This window comes from Engystomops pustulosus, chromosome 1 (genome assembly GCF_040894005.1).
Source record: "Engystomops pustulosus chromosome 1, aEngPut4.maternal, whole genome shotgun sequence".
Taxonomy (NCBI): domain Eukaryota; kingdom Metazoa; phylum Chordata; class Amphibia; order Anura; family Leptodactylidae; genus Engystomops; species Engystomops pustulosus.
In genome coordinates, this window is record NC_092411.1 from 10,076,421 (window position 1) to 10,095,643 (window position 19,223).

Sequence of the window (19,223 nt, forward strand, 5' to 3'; positions counted from 1 at the left end):
GCAGAGAGCTCAGGCGCTGGCCACAGCAGGGACAGCAGAGAGCTCAGGCGCTGGTCACAGCAGGGACAGCAGAGAGCTCAGGCGCTGGTCACAGCAGGGACAGCAGAGAGCTCAGGCGCTGGTCACAGGGACAGCAGAGAGCTCAGGCGCTGGTCACAGCAGGGACAGCAGAGAGCTCAGGCGCTGGTCACAGCAGGGACAGCAGAGAGCTCAGGCGCTGGTCACAGCAGGGACAGCAGAGAGCTCAGGCGCTGGTCACAGGGACAGCAGAGAGCTCAGGCGCTGCTCACAGCAGGGACAGCAGAGAGCTCAGGCGCTGGTCACAGCAGGGACAGCAGAGAGCTCAGGCGCTGGTCACAGCAGGAACAGCAGAGAGCTCAGGCGCTGGTCACAGCAGGGACAGCAGAGAGCTCAGGCGCTGGTCACAGCAGGGACAGCAGAGAGCTCAGGCACTGGTCACAGCAGGGACAGCAGAGAGCTTCAAGAAGGGTCTAGATGCCTTTTTACACCTAAATAACATTGATGGTTATGTTATATAGAATTGTTTCCCCTAAATCCCTTCCTCATCCAATCCCTTCCCTTCCTTGGTTGAACTTGATCGACAAGTGTCTATTTTCAACCATATAAACTATGAAAAGTTGGTCGTTCCAAGTCGGTGATTTCTAGAATATTGCATCTTTACAACATCAACAACTCAATGAAGCCCCTCAAGAAGGCTAAGCACCCCAAATACAAGAGAGGACAGGATAATGCAGAGAGTCTTCAAGGGTAATCGTTTCATCACCGCAGCGGTAATTGCTTGTCATTTCAACACTGAACAAGATAAGGATCTGGAGTATCTCGAAAAGATAAAAAATGATTTTTACGTTACAGTTCGCATTACAAAAGAAAAGTAAACATTTTGTAGCTGCTTTTTATTCAGTGCCTGGCCGTGTGCCCATACGTCCGTTTACCATAACATATGGGGTATCGCTACAGGGAGAAAATGGGTATCAAAATTTGCAGAGCGTTTAATTTATTGTGAAAGAGTCATTTTTGGCCGAAATGAATGTATTTTTACCCACAAAATTCTAAAGTTTCTAAATCGCATTTCCATTTTGTTTTTACTCCTGTGAAACACTTAAAGGGTTAACAGACTTACGTTGATTTGCATACGTAGAGCTGTGTAGTTTCTATAGAGGGGTTAATTGAGTCCTGGCGATTTTTTCATAAAAATTAGAGAAATTGTACCTAAAGTTCTAAGCCTCAGAACATCCTAGAAAAATGAGACGCATAAAAAAAAACATGTCATCACAAATCAGACATTCCAGAAATGTAAGCTGTCAAGCTTCTTGGGGAGTGTAACTATCTTCCTGGAAAGCAGAACATTTCTAACTTTGAAAATGACGAATTTTTCGAAACTTTTGCACAATTTTATTTTTCTTTCAGAAAGAAGCGCAAAACGTATATCACTTAAATTTTACAACTAACATGAAGTACAATGGGGCTTATTTACTAAGGGTCCCGGGGCCGCATTTCCGTCGGGTTTGTTGATTTTTCTGGGATTGTGTCGCAGCAATCGTTTTGTGTCGCAATCGCGCCGGCTTTCACACAACACAAATCGGGGGGCGGGATTCAGACTTACGTGCAGGGTTTAACTTTTCAATTTGTGTCGCAAGCCATGCACGAACGTGCACCGGGAGGAAAAAGGTGAACTACGGCGGACCTGAGTGGGGAAGCGACACATGCAGGAAATCGGGCGCATGATCTTCATGAATCACGGCAGATGGGCATTCCGGCAGACAAAGCACAGCGGAGATCGCCCAAGGACCGGATAAGTAAATGTGCCCCAATGTGTCACGAGAAAATCACTTCGATATGTTCTGAAGTTCTAACCAATTATCGTGACACAAACTGGAAAAGACTGAACCCAAAGTAAAAGCTGGTGGAGGAAGTGTCACGGTTTGGGGAATGTTTTCTGCAGCAGGAGTTGGACTTCTCATACAGCTACAAGGCAGAGTGAATGCAAGTGTGTATCAGAACCTTCTTCAACAACACGTGGCCTCCTTGTGTTCTTCACTCAATCAGTCATTTTCATACAGGACGATGCTCACACGACACAACGTGTAAAGCAGTTCCTTGTCATAGAAAACATTGAAACTATGAAATGGCAACAGCCCAGAGTCCTGATCTAAACCTAATAGAAAAACCTCTGGAAACTTCTTGGTAACAAAGTTATGACCACTAAACACCACAACAGTCACAGATCTGTGGAAGAAGAGTGGAGCAGATCCCAGCAGAGCCGTGTGAGAGACTAGTGATGTCCTGTGGCCGGTGCTGAAGTCATTCACAGCAAAGGCCTGAGCACTCCCTACTGATAGGTGACTGTTGTTACCTTCAGAAAATGTAACTGGAATCTTTCTCCTGTCCGACAGTAATTGCTGTTCTCTAATTGTTATCATCATGTTTTTGCAAAACAAAAGTTTTATGTCGATTCTTTGGTCATTTTATAAAACACTAGCTACATGGTGACCCATTACAAAAAATCCACCAAATGGAGATTACTGAATACATCTAGTATCATACAGCGTTCTTTCATTTTGATCTGCAGTGTAGCTCTATACATGTGACTAATAAATATATTTCCTTATATTTTAACAAGTCTCTCACCGTGCTTGACTCCGTTTCTTTTCCAATAAACAATTTGAGGGGCCAAAAAGCAGTTAAAGGGGTTTAGCTTACGATGGACCTTCTTTCCCCATGTAATCATGTTTATTATGGACTCAATATTTGTAAAGATTTTTAATTAAATGCAAAATTAACTGTTGCCTAAAAAAATTTGCAGAAGAGCCATTTTCTTCTATGCTTTTCTATCCGCATTTTTTCATTTATTGTGGGAGTGTCAGGGTCTCGGACAAATATTTTTTCTGTCAAGGCAGAGAAATATGCAGACATATGAGTATTAGGGACAGAAACGGGAGCAGGGCAAAAGCTCAGGAACAGGGTGCAGGTTCTTAAACATGGGTCGGAGTTTAAATTTCCTTAGCAAGCAAAATACTAGGTACAACTTTGGCAGGTTGAGGGTTCCAGATACAGATTCAGGATACAGGGTCTGAATCAGGTCAGGGTTCAGGTCAGGATGCAGGATCAGAGTGCTGGATCAGGTGAAGATACAGGATCAGAGTGCTGCATCGGGTCAGGATACAGGATCAGAGTGCTGGATTAGGTCAGGATACAGGATGAGAGTTACAGAGCTGCTGGAAGGAATGCCATAGGTCACCAAGTACCGGATCAGGCTGAGTTGCATAGAGTTAAAGAGGACCTGTCACCAGATTTTGACCCCCCTGACTAACAATGCTTGCTTATAAAGTGTTAAAAGTCCTCCCCATATCACCTAAAATTAGCTGCCAGTGAGGCCCTGCACCTGAATTACAGACATTTTTCTGATATGCAAATTAGTTTTTGTGACTCATGTCTGGTGTCTCTGACTGACACCTCTGTTTCTTTAAAATCCCTGCTCTGCCTCCTTGTACTTAGGGACTGTCTGCTAATATTCAACTACAGACATATAAAGCTCTATGTACCCGGTGCCTTGTGTTTCATTTATGACATGTGACCAGTGACATCCTCGCAGGTCTTTCAGCCTTCTGACAATAACAAGTTGTACACCATGTGTGTGATTACATGAAATCACAGCAGCCTCCATGGAGGATGAGGAGGAATAGACGTCCATGGAGGTTGCTGTGACTTCATGTGGTCAGATACATACATGGGGTACAATTTGCTATTGTTAAGAGGCTGTGACCAGTTAAGAAGACATAAGGCATGGGGAGGATTAGATGGGAGGGGCCGGCCGGGTAGGACACACACCCCTCTGATGCCAGGTAATATGAGATAAAGGGTGATTTATGATGTATGTAAGCAAAATAATTTTTATATAAAAGAAGGCTGTTAGTTAATAGAGCTCTATAGAAACCTGTCACTGGCTGTATATGTGCAAATGTGGTGATAGGTTCCCCTTAAATCTCACAAGAAACAATAACCAGCCCTGAGTGAACTGGCCCCTGGAAGCTTATCAAGCCCCTAGAGGCCCCCCCCCCCCCCCCCACAGCTGAGTGGCTTAGCCTAGCATTACTCAACCCACAATTGAGTCTAACCCAAAGCTTCAGAATGAAACCACCCAACTTTTAAGATCAGATATTATCAGATATTGCAAGGGAGCTGGGAGCAAGGTAGACCTGGGTGTCTCTCACAAACTCTGAAATCAGCAGCCAGGGTCCATTCAGAAGATTCTGACAGGGTGTCAGTTGTGTACATTTTGGGGTAAATGTGCAATTTAATAACAAGCCCCACACTGAGACAAAATAACAGTTAAAAAAATTACAAAAATTCCCCAATACTGTATAATGTAACACATTTAACATTAAAAAAACAAGGGGAAATCACCACAAAAACGCTACATTTTTGGTATTGCAATTTCTTTACAGCCCATAAAATAAAACTTACTGAACCCGATACATCGTAAAAAACAAAAACACTCAAAAATTACAATATTTTCACATCCAACCTCATACAAACAGGAGAAAAAATGATCAAAAAGTAACATTTACACCGACATGATGCCATTAAAAAGTACAGCAAAAAGTATCACAAAAAAACCCTAAAACTGCCATATAAACAAAAGAAATAAATAAAAATGTTATGTCTCTTGGAACATGAAAATGCACAAACCAGCAAATTTCTCACCAAACGGCAAACAAAAGAAAAATTAAAAGAAAATTTTTTTTCCCTGCCATTTACAAAACCCAACTCTTAACACAATGTAATGCATGAGTTAACATTTGTCTTATCACATATGTTTGTTAATCCCTTCCCGTTCTGCGACTCAGTGACTTAGCGTTCAGTGTCCGATATATCGACCGCAGAGCCGATGCTGGTTCAGCTCAAGATGTGAGCCAAACCGGCATCGGGACACAATGGGGGGAGGGTTCTGCCCAGAGTATTATCATGAACAAGCAATCAGATGATTGCTTGTTCATGTCCCATGGTGGAAAATATAAAAAAAGTTAATAAAAAAAGGTTATTCAATAGGAAATAAAGTAAATCAATAAAAATGCCCATAAGCCCCATAACATATAAAGAGACATATAACGCTAAAAAAAAGTCTAAATCATAACACAAACCCCACATATATAGTATCTCCGCGTCCATAAAACCCTTAGAATAGAATTGAACCCGCACGATGATCGCCGTAAAAAAAAAACTGTTATAAACCCTCCAAAAATTATGATTTTTACCTATTCAACCCCACAAAAAATGCTATAAAAAGTGATCAAAAACCATATGTATTTCAGAATGATACTGATGCAAAGTACAAAATGTCCCGTAAAAAAACAAGCCATATACCAGCTCCGTAGCCAAAAAAAGTAACAACTTGGAAGATGATGATGCAAAAATGATAGATTGTTCCCACATTAGGGTTTTATTTGACAAATTTAGTAAAACGTAAGAAAAAATATTCATGTCTGGTATCCCCGTAATCGTATCGACCCATAGAATAAAGATAACATGATTGTTAGGCTATACGGTGAACATAAAAAAAAATTTATGCTTTTTCTACTCCTGGCCTCAAAAAAAGTTCCTAAATTTTCAACAATAGGGGATATCAACCCCAAAATGGTAACAATGGAAAAAGCATCTCATCCCGCAAAAAAAAAAAAACACAAAAAAAAAATATTGCAAAAGCTAAAATTTTATAGCCTGCAAAAGGGGTCAATGAGGAAATTAATATCCTGGCAGCTGCAGGTCCCTCATTCCCTCCTGCGCCTCGCTGTGCGCTCTGTATTCAGGAGAAATTGTAGAACAAATTGTATGGTGGGTTTTCTCTTTTTATCTTTTTGAAATGTCTAAATGAACGTATAACCGACACAATTTGACCAATCTAAATTTCACCTCCATTTTGATTCAATTACTATGAAGATCTCAAGGGGTTAACAATCTTCCTAAAAGCTGTGTCTGATAGTTTGAGGGGGGCAGATGTGAAAATGGGTTGGTTGTATAGGGGGGGTGGGGGGCGGCCGAATGCTAAATATGTAAAACTTTATTCAAAACAGTATTTATCCCCAAAATAGTCAGTTCTGAAAATACGGAAAATCTATATTCGATTTGTAAGCCGCGTGACATCAAAATAAATTATCCAGTCATTTAAAAAATGATGAAAATGTAAAGTAGACATTTGGGAAATGATATTCAGCAACTTATTTAGGTGGTAAATCTATCTGCCTGAAAACGCAATGATTTCGAATTTTTGAAAATGGCAAATTTTTCAAAAGATTGATAATTTTATTTTTTGTAAATAAACGCAAAACTTATCAGCCAAAATTTACCACTAAAATGAAGTACAACATGTGGGGAAAAAACAATCTGTGAGTCAGTGGACTCCCTGGACCACCGTGGGGGATAAAAACCTTAGCCGCAACCCAGGAGCGGAGTCTAAGTGAACTCCTGGACTAAGCCATAGCCCGCTGCAAAGCGGGATGGTCTTGCTGGGGCGGGGAGTCACCAGGTCGCTCTGCGGGTGCGACTAGGCCCGCGGCAGCAGCCAAGGTAGGGACACGGGGACCACGGGAAGGCAGGACCACAGATAGCAGGCAGGACCACGGATGGCAGGCAGGACCACGGATGGCTGGCAGGACCACGGATGGCTGGCAGGACCTCGGAAGGCTGGCAGGACCTCGGAAGGCTGGCAGGACCTCGGATGGCTGGCAGGACCGCCACAGGACACCAGGACCGCCACAGGACACCACGGAGCAAGGGAACACCACGAAACACAGGAACACGGGAACTCAGAGGCATCTGGAAACGCTCAAGAAGGCTTTCTCCTCAGAAGAATGAGCTGAAGATCGGGCAGGGGATGCTGGGAGTAGCCTGGCTATATAGCAGAGCCAGGAATGCCAGCGCCAATAAGGAGGACGCTGGCCCTTTAAATTCTTAGAGAGTAGGTGTGCGTGCGCCCTAGCAGCGGGAGCGCGCAGCCTACACAGGAGACAGACCTGCAGCCTGGACGGGACTGTGATGGAGCCAACAGGAGCCGGGACAGGTAAGTACTGACCCGAGGTGAACGGGGCAGCGGCAGCAGAGCACGGGTGCACCCGCGATCCGCAACATGGATCGCGGGGTCACCTGTGACACAATCTCAGAATCGCTTTGATAAGTAACAGCGTTCAAAAGTTATAACCATATAAAGAGACGCAAGTCAGAATCCAAAAAATGGGGCTGAGCCTTAAGCTACAAAATGGCTGCGTCCTTAAGGGGTTAATGTGAAGTGAACATTTGCGTTTTGTAAATACAAGTGTTAAAAGCTGTTTAATTAGGCACATCTCATCTCAGCTGTTGCACAGAGTCTTTGAACACATGCGTTAAACGCGACGTGTGACCGCACCCTGAATAAAATCATCAATTAGCTATTGAATCCTACTAAATGATGTAACTGAAAATTGAATCTCACCCCCCCCCATATGTCGACATTACAAAAAAAATATACATTTTTATAGCCTTTAAAATGTAACAATGCAAATCCCCTGTGAATGGCGCCTCCTTCTCTTCTATGCCGGGCTGTGCGCCCATACAGCAGTTTACCAACATATATGTGGTATTGGCCAACTCTGCAGAAATTGGGTATACAACTTTGTGGAGAATTGTTTCCCCTAAATCCTTTCCTTATTCAATCCCTTCCCTTCCTTGATTGCACTTGATGGACATGTGTGTTTTTTCAACGATAGAAACTATGATACAATGTCATTAATCACAAAACGGAGGTTAAATAGTTTGCTTTTATGATTTACAAAATTTTATAGCCTTTCAAAAGTAGTCAGTTATCTCCAAAATGGTCACTATCTATAACTACAAATCCCATGATCCCTCAGTTCTCTGTAACTCCTCCACCCTCTTATGCTCTGATTCTAGTGATGATCTAGTGTCCTGCTCTGTAATGATGTCTGTAACTGCCATCACTGCACCTCACCTCACTTCCCAAACATCGGCCATACTGGATGTACTGCAACCAACCAACTACAGACAAACATAGTGCTGATCACATGACCTGCCCAGGCAGGTGCAGGACATGTGATTTGGACATGTGACCAGCGGTTTCTTCTGTCTTGTGTCTTCTCAGCGCGGAGGAAATTAACGGACTGATTAAAGGGCATTTTAATTCTTCATTACAGTCTATGTCAGCAGCATTTTTCTGATAAGGGGAGCAAAATAAAAATTAATACACATTAGCTTATATTTTAATGACCTATTTTAATATGAAATATGCTTATTCCTGGAATACCCCTTTTAAGCTTTTTTTCTTGTGGATCTGAAAAAAAAACCTAAGCATATTGTAAGTGAAAAAAATTGAAACAAAACACAATGGACGAGCAGTGTAAACCCCAGTGTGAATCCGCTATCATATTGTCATCTATTATATGCAAACGTTAAAAAAATTATTGATTTTTTAAAAAAAACTAACATATGAAAAAACACTTAAAACAGAAAGGTTCCTATTTGCATACTGAAAAAAACCGCATGTGTGAATAATTATTGATTATGGGATAGCGTCAGCAGTGACAGATGAGACTTTGTCCTTATTGTCCCCGTGCACATAAAGTTGTTTAAAGAGAGATCATTACGTGACGTCGCGGCCTGTGACAGCTCAGGTTGTTCTTGCTGTGTCCTATTGCCCTTGGATAAATAAAGTTAGTGCAATAAAAAAAAATAGCAGTTCCCTGAGTGGGTGGAGCGTGCGGTGGGCGGGGCTGACCTTCCCTTCACTAGCCCGCTGCCGGTCGGCCATCTTCTCAGTCTGCGCGGACAGGCGGACAGGGAGGACTTCATTCTTCTGACGACCCCGAGCCTCACCGGCCGCTGCCACCATGCTCTCAGTCCGTGTAGCCGCCACCCTCGCCCGCTCCCTGCCCCGGCAGGCCGGTCTGGTAGGTACCGGGGCCTCCGCCTCCATTCTCTCCGCGCTGTGCTCCAGCATGGCCGGTCTGGGCCTAACCCTGCGCCGCTCCTCGTCACCCTGGGCCCCGGGCCTGCAACTACCGCACTCTCCTGCCGAGGTCACTGCATGGCCTGGCGGGCGCTGAGCTCCAGGATAGTCCGTGGTTTCAGGAGACGCCTAGGCCTCAGTGTCCTGTGAAGGTCAATGGCGCCGCCTGTCATTGTCATCCCGGACAGCCGCGTCCTGACCCCGAGTGCCCCCAGTGCTCATACAGACATGGGTTATAGCTGACAGTGCATGACCTGCCGCCGTCTGAGGTGTTGGGGGGCGCTGTCCCCATCTCATACACTGCCATGGATTATAGGTGACAGCCGACTCCTGACCCCGAGTGCATGTCCTGCCGCCTGAGGTGTTGGGGGGCGCTGTCCCCATCTCACACACTGCCATGGAATATAGATTATATGCAAGATTGTGCATTGCAGCATGTTATAGGCCGATGTCCTTGTCTGATGAGTTGGATGGACATAAGCTTGATGAGGCGTCTGCTTTGAAATGGCACCATTCTCCTTCCCAAAATCTATTCCTGGACATAAGCTGCATGGATTGTGCATGTTCCCTGCAAGGTTATTCACACAGTGGGATTGTGGACCTTCTGCAGGTCCCTGTGTTTCTTTCATTGATATTGGTGACTTTGAGGTCTTTCTGTATTAGATGACACACATGGATTAATATCATTGGTATTGGGAGGTTTGGCCTGCATGCACGGTAATCACTTATATTTGGGGTAATGCATTCTGTCCTGCAGGTCCTTATACATGCCCCTAGCATTTAGGCCCTTGGATTTGTATTCCTTTCCTACACAAGACCCGGTCTGTTCTGTGCACTGCATAGGGATATATCTATTTATTTCTCCAATATGTAGCAATGTGTATTTACTTTTCTTCACATCTGAGTTTGCAAGCCACTTTTTGTTAGGTCAGACAGGTGACAAGACCAAGAAACTAAGGGTGATCGTGGCAGGATACTTGTCCTGTAGAGGAGGCTCATGCGGCTGTGACCTGCGGCTGCACATGCAGTGTTGTGCCCTTCTCCTGCACTTTGTCCTTCAGCACTGCCCTCTGTATAGTAAGTGCAGTTATCTTTAGTAACATACACAATGCTTAATGTTTTTTTGTTCATCTTCTTCTCAGGTCTCCAAGAAGGCCCTCGGTGCCGCATTTGTGGCCACCCGTAACATCCATGCCTCCGGATCCTGGCTCCAGAAGACCGGTGAGTGTCCCTTGTAGAAGTCTTCATTCTGAAGTGTCAAGGGCGTCCTCCTAGGATGTGACTTTCTCCTGACTTTGACATCCCTTCTCTTATCAATGAACTGTTACTCGGCTCCATACTGTGGTGGGTATATTTGGGAGTTAGTGGCCAACGAGACTTTGCTGTCAGGGGTGGATGCATTGAAAGGATCATGTGTTGGGGATGTAATATTCCTAAGATGTTGTTTTTGACAACTTATGGTTCTCTGCAGGCACAGCTGAAGTGTCCTCCATCCTTGAGGAACGCATCCTGGGCGCAGACACCGGTGCCGACCTAGAAGAAACCGGCCGTGTCCTCTCCATCGGTGACGGTATCGCCCGTGTCTATGGCCTCAGGAATGTCCAAGCCGAGGAGATGGTGGAATTCTCATCTGGTCTTAAGGTAGGTTATTTATGGTCCAGTCTCTGACTTGGCTTAACTTTGCTAGATCACACCTAGATATGATATATTGCAGAGATGGCATCCTGTGTCTGATGCACCCTCTTCCTAGCATAGGTTGGCCAACAGTTGTGTATGTTGTAGTCACTGAAGCTGACCTGTCGGTTAATTGGACATTTAAAGCAATATTGTGTTCTGTCTGGGTTCTGCTTGATAAGCCATCATGGCTCCTCTGTGGAGGTGAATGGACAGTCACTTGTGAGATCTCCATGGCCCAAAGCCTTGTCTAATGGCTTCTCCCCCATTGAAATGTGGACATGTCTCTGAAGTGACAAGGTGTAAGGCTGTTGCCTGCACTTGTATGATAAGGAATAATTTAATGATCACTATGTGCTCTTTTGTGTTTAGGGCATGTCCTTGAATTTGGAGCCCGACAACGTTGGTGTTGTCGTGTTTGGTAATGACAAACTCATCAAGGAGGGAGACATTGTGAAGAGAACCGGAGCCATCGTGGATGTACCTGTCGGTGAAGAGCTGCTTGGACGTGTTGTGGATGCCCTGGGAAATGCTATTGATGGAAAGGTAAGGGCCTACAATCCCCTCCCTAGTCTGATGTGTTGCAATAATCAGAGCAGAGTCTTAAGCTTCATGAGGTGGTGCTGTCTTATATTATAGCAATATAAATGGTGTTCATATTACTGAAACATTATTGTGCCCCTGGAGGCTAGGAAGCTGCTTCTACTGCATGCATTATCTTGCAGTAGCAGAAATAACTTCCAAGTGTACTTCTAGTGTAGGAACTGGTGCCTGTCATGTGACTGCTAGCTAATATGTTCCCATCGTTATAGGGTCCACTTCAATCAAAAATCCGCAGAAGAGTTGGACTGAAGGCCCCGGGTATCATTCCACGTATCTCTGTGCGGGAGCCCATGCAGACTGGAATCAAGGCCGTAGACAGTCTGGTGCCCATCGGTCGTGGACAGCGTGAGCTGATCATTGGTGACAGACAGACTGGGTAAGGAGCTTTGCTTTTTATAGGGTTAACTGAGGCTTTTACTGGAGTTCGGGGGTAAATGCTATTCTGCAGAGAAGGATCCACTGGGGACATTTCAAGTCATAGTGGCTCTAGACGGCCTGGTTGCAGATGCACCGCTCTTGCAGTATTATACGCAATGTTTCCTCATCCCTTCCTCCTGTTCTGAATTTGGCAAAACAAAATGTGCTAGTTCTGTGTAAGAACTTTACTCTTAAAGGTTTGTTCAGATAAATGACTTTGACCTTTTTACAGTAAAACCTCCATCGCCATCGATACCATTATCAACCAGAAGAGGTTCAACGATGGAACTGAAGAGAAGAAGAAACTGTACTGTATCTATGTGGCTATCGGCCAGAAGAGATCCACCGTGGCTCAGCTGGTGAAGAGGCTGACTGACGCAGGTACGACCAATGCCTGCAGCTGCCTCATTCTCTATAGCAGGTCTTGTGCTTTTGGGTATATTGCAGTGTAGCTGTTGCCTTGTATGAATGGGTCTTGCAGAAATACCAAGTACATCTCAGAGGTTTACAAATCAGATTTAGCACAAGTTATTGAAAAGGCTCAGCCATGTTGCATGAAATCGTAGATGCTAAAGTGCCAGACTGTTATGCATTACAAAATCTCTCCCTAAATCTTGCAATGTGTGAGCTCCAACTTTGATGTTTAGCAGCCAGTGATGTGAAGCAATGAAAGATGAGAGAATTCTTGCAATTGTCTGCTACTAATACTCTGCTTTAAGTTCATTAACTCCATATGATCTTCCATTAGATGCCATGAAGTACACAATTGTAGTGTCTGCCACCGCCTCTGACGCTGCCCCCCTGCAGTACCTTGCTCCATACTCCGGTTGCTCCATGGGAGAATACTTCAGAGACAATGGAAAACACGCTCTGATCATCTATGATGACTTGTCCAAGCAGGTAAACTGCCCCCACATATGGACTTCAGTCACCTCTAGACTAATACTTGGTGTTGTATGAGTGCATAAATCCTGGTCTGACATGATCACTGTTTTTGCATCCTGTCCGCAGGCTGTGGCCTACCGTCAGATGTCTCTGCTGCTGCGTCGTCCCCCCGGTCGTGAGGCCTATCCCGGTGATGTGTTCTACCTGCACTCACGTCTGCTGGAGAGAGCTGCCAAAATGAACGACCAGTTTGGTGGAGGATCTCTGACTGCTCTTCCCGTCATTGAAACCCAGGCCGGTGATGTGTCTGCTTACATCCCAACCAATGTGATTTCCATTACTGATGGCCAGGTGAGTGTATACTTTAGTTATGTAGCATCGAATGATAAGGCAGAATGCACACTTACTCCTTGTACTTCTTTGTTAGATCTTCTTGGAGACTGAATTGTTCTACAAAGGTATCCGACCTGCCATCAACGTCGGTCTGTCTGTGTCCCGTGTCGGTTCTGCTGCTCAGACCAGAGCCATGAAGCAGGTGTGTGTGGTTTGGGTTATAAGACTGACCCAGAAGATGTAGCTATGTTTTGTATGGAGTTTATTGTAATGGATGATACAGCAAGTCGGCTGCTTGCAGTTATTAAGTGTTCACATTTCCCTTCCTAGGTGGCCGGTACCATGAAGCTGGAGTTGGCTCAGTACCGTGAAGTAGCAGCTTTCGCTCAGTTCGGTTCTGATTTGGATGCTGCAACCCAACAACTGCTGAACCGTGGTGTCCGTCTGACCGAGCTGCTGAAGCAGGGACAGTACGGTAAGCGATGAGTAAATGACCAATTTTCCTCCGTGATAAGGATAGATCTCATGGACTAAATCCTGTGTTGCCTTCCAGTACCCATGGCCATTGAAGAGCAGGTAGCTGTTATCTATGCTGGTGTCAGGGGTCATCTGGACAAAATGGAACCAAGCAAGATCACCAAATTCGAGAATGCTTTCCTGGCTCATGTTAAGAGCCAACACCAGGACCTCCTCGCCGCCATCAGGTACCTGTAATCTGTTCTGTTGGGCTGTCACATCCAGGGCTGTAATACAGCCGACCAGGGAGGCCATCCTGTGTTACTGCTTGTGGCACCAACTTTAACACCACTTTGTGTCTCCTTGCAGGGCTGATGGAAAGATCTCTGAGCAGTCAGATGCCAAGCTGAAAGAAATCGTAATAAATTTCCTGTCTACATTTGAGTAAACTCCCAGTTTCCAGTTCGTCTGTGGATGTGTCTGATGCTCGTTCCTGGTTCCATTTTCACTAAACTTATTGAAGCACTTGTGCTTTTAATGTACAGAAATTTCTCAATTGGAGAGTAAAATGTTCCATGAAAACTTTACTGGAGACTTGGGTTTTATTTTACTACCTTCTGCTCCACTGATGGAGGACGGGCCCCTTGTAGTAGGTCTGTGGCCCTCTCCTCCATGCACGTGGCTAGGGATTTGGGATGTGCTAGTAAAATTTTCTGCAGGTAGCACCCGTCTTATTACCATTGGGCCCCATGTATGAGCCTAACGCTGATCAGGTTATCCCAGATTAATGATGCTAATTCAATGTGCAGACATTTAAATTTGAGGAAATGGCTTATGGCCCTAATTGAATGCAGGGTGTATGATGCTGTTGGACCTGCAAACCCAGCTGACATGTGACTGTTGAGTCCAAAAGTGCTGAGGTGCTTGTGAACAAGGACCATATGTATAGAATTCACTTGTGATCAGAAGTTGTGCAAGTGTCTTGGTGTAAAGGACTTTACTATCATGAGTCCCCCTACAGCGCTAGAGCATTAGGGCAGCGCCACATTGCATTTTTTTGGAACATACTAAATCATGCTTTTTTCAATGTTTTTACCTTGTGTCTGGCTGGTTTTAATCTGTTTCACAGCTCCCTACACTTATAGAAATGAAGATAATCGGGTTCAAAGCAGCCAAATGCATGAAAAACAATCAAAAATGTCTTAAAACATATTGAAAGAAATGCATTTTTTTAACTGTTTTAAAGCACAATGTGCGACATCACCCTTGCCAAACAGTCTTGTGTTGGCCAGCTGCACTAAACGCAATTTATGACTGGCGTATAAACTGCCAGTCTAAAAAAAAAATGAAGAGGCTCCGGCCTAGTGAATCAAGACCAGAACCAAACTGGTGTGTTCTATTATAGACTACTGTTTTTCCAGTAGACTCTAATGTAAATCCAGCACGATGAGCATTCACACCCCATACCTGGTCTATGACCCAGCACACCCATAGTTCTGCTAAAATAAACCACATCCTGCTTCCATTTATGCGGAGAGGGAAGTAGTGGATAATAATACAGGTGGTTTCTTTGTTTGACACCCCCCCCCCCCCCCCACACTTTAGTGCATTGGGCTTGCTAGACCCTTAAGAAAAAAACTCCTGATTTCCATAGCGTCCCCCATGACGGCCCCAACTGGAGGATGACCCTTGACCTCTGTAGGGACAGGAAGCAGAGAGGTTAAATACCCTACCCCGGCATCCGTACACCAGTGGCTTCCTGTCCCTACACAGGGCAGGTAGTAGAGAGAAGTCTCTCCTCATCCCCAGTAGTTGGGACGGTGAGGGGGGACCAAAGTGGCGCAGGGAATCGTCCCTTACCCTAAGGCGGTCTCGGCCTCGATCGGACTTCGGTCCTTTCCTCTGCCACAAGCAGAGACGCCATTTTCTCCGGCTCTGCCCGCAGCTCTGCGCAGCTAAGGACACCCGGAGCGTGTCCATCGCGGAAGTCACGTGGACCGGCCGCCGTCCGACTCTGGTGACGACTTCCGCCGGAAATGACGGGACCGGATGTGACGTCACGATGGCGCGACCCGGAAGCAGGAGCGTGGAGCGGTAAGATTCAAAAGCGAGATAGTCATGTTGATCTGAGGTCTAACAGTTGCTCGTATAGCCCTACTCAAGCATCGCTGAGATCGGACGCTATTCTAGGCATTTCCAGCCATTAAGGTCGGTTACATGCTGTATGGTTGCCTCATATGTGTCTAGTCAAAATCCAGGTCTATATACATGTGTGTATTTTTCTTAGGGACCTGTGCAGTATATCCCTCATTTGAAGATACCTCAGGTACTTCTTCATTTTGTATTCCACTTGGTTAAAAGCAGAATTTATCTCACCTTCTGTTAAAATGTTTAGGCTTATTCATACCAGTGGTCCCACAATTGGGAATATGGAGACGCATGGCATGGAGGCTTCGAGTCTGGATCTCTTATCCTTGAACCCTGTAAGTAGGGTTAATTAGGGATAGGGTGGTGGGTCACCCACATATCCCTGTATTTTCACATAGGGTCCGGTTAGGACTAATTACTTCTCCCTCTCCTTGGTAGGAACCCAGGGAAAAGGAGAAGGATAAAGGGAGAGCTAAGGATCAGTCGAGCGCCAAGAGAGTCGCTTCAAGGAAGTGCAATATGTGCTCAGAAAAGCTCCCTGCAGACTACAAAAAACCAGTCTGTAAAACTTGCGTGGATAACCTACTCAGGGAAGAGAGGTCTTCTTTCGTGGATGAGATGCGTAGTTTTATCAGGGATGAAGTTAAAACATCTATAGCTTCATCTATGACAGCCCTTATACCTCAAGAGCCTCCGCATAAAAGGCAACGAGTTATAGAATCCATGTCAGACTCCGCATCGGACTCGGAAGGGACCAAGGAATCTATGGACATGGAGCCAGGACCATCCAATTCAGCATGTAAAATGGAATCTAGATATCTACTAGCTTCAGAAGATCTGGAACCGCTTCTAAAGGCTATGAGGGATACCCTCAAGATTGAGGAGATAGAGGAAACTAAATCCATTCAAGATGAGTTGTTTGGACTCCTTAAAGTTAAGAAGAGGCGAGTGTTTCCTATAAATAACTCTTAAGGAGCTGATTCTTGAAGAATGGAGAGAACCGGAAAGTAGAATCTCCATTTCTAGAGAGTTTAAGAACCGTCTCTCTTTTGATGAGACAGAAGCAAAAATTTGGAACTCTACCCCCAAAGTTGATATTCAAGTCACCAAAATGACTAAAAAGACGGATCTTCCATTCGAGGATGCAATTCAGCTAAGAGATCCTCTGGATAGGAAGGCGGACAGCCTTCTAAAAAAGACATGGGAGTGTGCCATGTTGAATCTAAAATCTAATATTACTACGACATCTATGGCGCGCACTCTGTTCCATTGGATTACAGAATTGGAAGGTCACGTTAGAGACGGCACTCCAAGAGAAATGTTATTGGGCACATTCTCCACTTTAAAAGCAGCTACAGCCTTCATTGCAGATGCCTCAGCGGAAGGAGTAAGAATAAGTGCCAAGGAAGGGGCACTGTCAAATTCAGTTAGGAGATCACTCTGGCTTCGCCAATGGTCCGGTGATTTCAGGTCAAAATCAAAGTTATGTGGAATTCCATTCGAGGGGGAATATCTTTTTGGTTCAGAACTCGACACGCTTTTGGAGAAGGCGGCGGACAGAAAGAAGGGGTTCCCGGAGTCCAGAAGTAACCCCAGGAAACAGCCCTTTCGGGACTCTAAGGACAGGAAACAGCCCTTTAGAGGGAAAGGCAAGCAAGGAAGATGGAGCTACCCTAAAGGAGGGAAAGGAAGAGGCTTCCTACTCAGTGCCAGCAACTCTACCACGGCTTATAGAAAGCAATGACGCCAGGGTGGGGGGAAGACTATTAAAATTCCACTCTCAATGGACTCAGATAACATCAAACCCCTGGATACTAAGTATTCTTCGGGAAGGTTACCATTTGGAATTAACCTCTCTTCCTCCCAGAAAATTTGTTCTGACCGAGCAGCCCTCGGAAAATCTCTCAAACTCATTATGGTTGGAGATACAAAAACTAATTCGACTGGACGTCATCATCCCTGTAGCTCAAAAACAGTTAAGAGAGGGACACTACTCTCCCCTCTTCTTAATAAAAAAACCGAACGGTGCCTTCAGAATGATTTGCAATCTGAAAAAATTAAACAGCTATATACTCTATCGAAAATTCAAGATGGAGACCGTGAGCTCGGCAGTCGTTCTGATACAACAAGGAGCGTTTATGTGTACAATAGACCTGAGAGATGCATATTACCATGTGCCGATACATCCAAAATCTCAGAAGTTCCTCAGATTTGCAGTTCGATCGCCTTGGGGAGAAGAAGTCCACTACCAGTACAAGGCACTGCCCTTTGGGATTTCTTCAGCCCCAAGGACATTCACAAAGATCATGGTCGAGGTAATAGCTTACCTGAGGCAGAAAGGGATACTAGTCATCCCCTACCTGGACGATCTGCTAGTGGTGGCCAGTTCAGAAAAGGAGCTAATACACCACCGAGATGTTACAAGGACAATCCTACAACAGTTAGGATGGATGATAAATTGGGAGAAATCCAGACTAGTCCCAAATACAAAAGTCGTGTTTCTAGGAACTTTGTTGGATTCGATCCAGCAGATGTCCTTTTTGCCACCAGAAAAAGTAGCAAGACTGAAACAACAGATTATGACGTTTCAAAAAAGAAATCATTGTACAATAAGGGAGGCCATGAGGATACTAGGACTTATGACATCCTCCATTCAAAGCGTACAGTGGAGTCAAAGTCACACCAGAGCCCTTCAAAACTGGGTTTTGACCTCCTGGGACAAAAATCCCCAACACTTGAATCAGAAAGTTCGGATATCGAGTGCAGTCAAGCAATCCCTGGAGTGGTGGACAAATACTTCAAACCTGGGAAGAGGAGTGTCATGGCATCCCTGGCCAGTGATAAACATCCAGACGGACGCAAGTCAGTCAGGTTGGGGAGCAGACATAGCAGGGCGACCCATTCAGGGGCTATGGCCATCGTCAGTCAGATCCCGTTCCTCGAACTTTCGAGAATTAAGAGCTGTCCTGGAGACCTTGAGAGCCAGCGCTCAGAGCCTGAAGGACAGACATATAAGAATTTACTCAGACAACACCACCACAGTGGCATATCTCCGTCATCAAGGGGGTACCAGGAATCCAGATCTCCTCAGTCTCTCAGACAGAATATTTGCTTGGGCAGAAGCCAACATCTGCTCTCTCTCGGCCACCCATCTAAAGGGGGAAAAGAACTTAATAGCAGACTATCTAAGTCGTCAGACTATAGACCACAACGAGTGGTGCTTGAACGAAGACATCTTTCTACATCTCACACAAAAATGGGGACAACCAGTGACAGATCTCTTTGCCTCCAGCAAGAATACAAAGGTTCCCCATTTCTTCTCTCTGGAACCAAATACTCCGTCTTGCCAGAGGGATGCCTTCAGTCAGACTTGGAGCGGTCCTCTAATGTACGCTTTTCCTCCTATACCTCTCATAGCGAGAGTGGTTCAAAAGATCAGAGAAGACCAAGCGAAGGTTATTCTCGTGGTTCCCTGGTGGCCAAAGAGGAACTGGTTTCCGTGGCTAGGGAAGATGGCATTAGAAGAACCTGTCATGCTGGAACCAGTAAACAATCTGTTATTCCAGGGTCCAGTTTACCATCCAAACCCACAGGCTCTCCAGCTCTCGGCGTGGATCCTGAAAGGAAGTTGCTGATTGCCAAAGGACTGTCAAACAAGGTAATTTCTACACTTAAAGCAAGCCGCAAACCA

General features: G+C 45.1%; 1 protein-coding gene across 1 annotated transcript; it reads left to right on the top strand.

Annotated features, from left to right (window-relative positions):
• The first annotated feature begins 8,785 nt into the window (after positions 1-8,785).
• ATP5F1A (ATP synthase F1 subunit alpha) lies at positions 8,786-13,971 on the top strand. The gene is made up of 12 exons (XM_072132946.1): positions 8,786-8,957; positions 10,159-10,237; positions 10,488-10,657; positions 11,063-11,236; positions 11,503-11,669; positions 11,943-12,091; positions 12,459-12,610; positions 12,722-12,946; positions 13,023-13,130; positions 13,259-13,403; positions 13,482-13,632; positions 13,754-13,971. Exons 1-12 carry the CDS (start codon positions 8,898-8,900, stop codon positions 13,830-13,832), a joined length of 1,659 nt encoding a protein of 552 aa, XP_071989047.1. The 5' UTR covers positions 8,786-8,897; the 3' UTR covers positions 13,833-13,971.
• Positions 13,972-19,223: the final 5,252 nt, after the last annotated feature.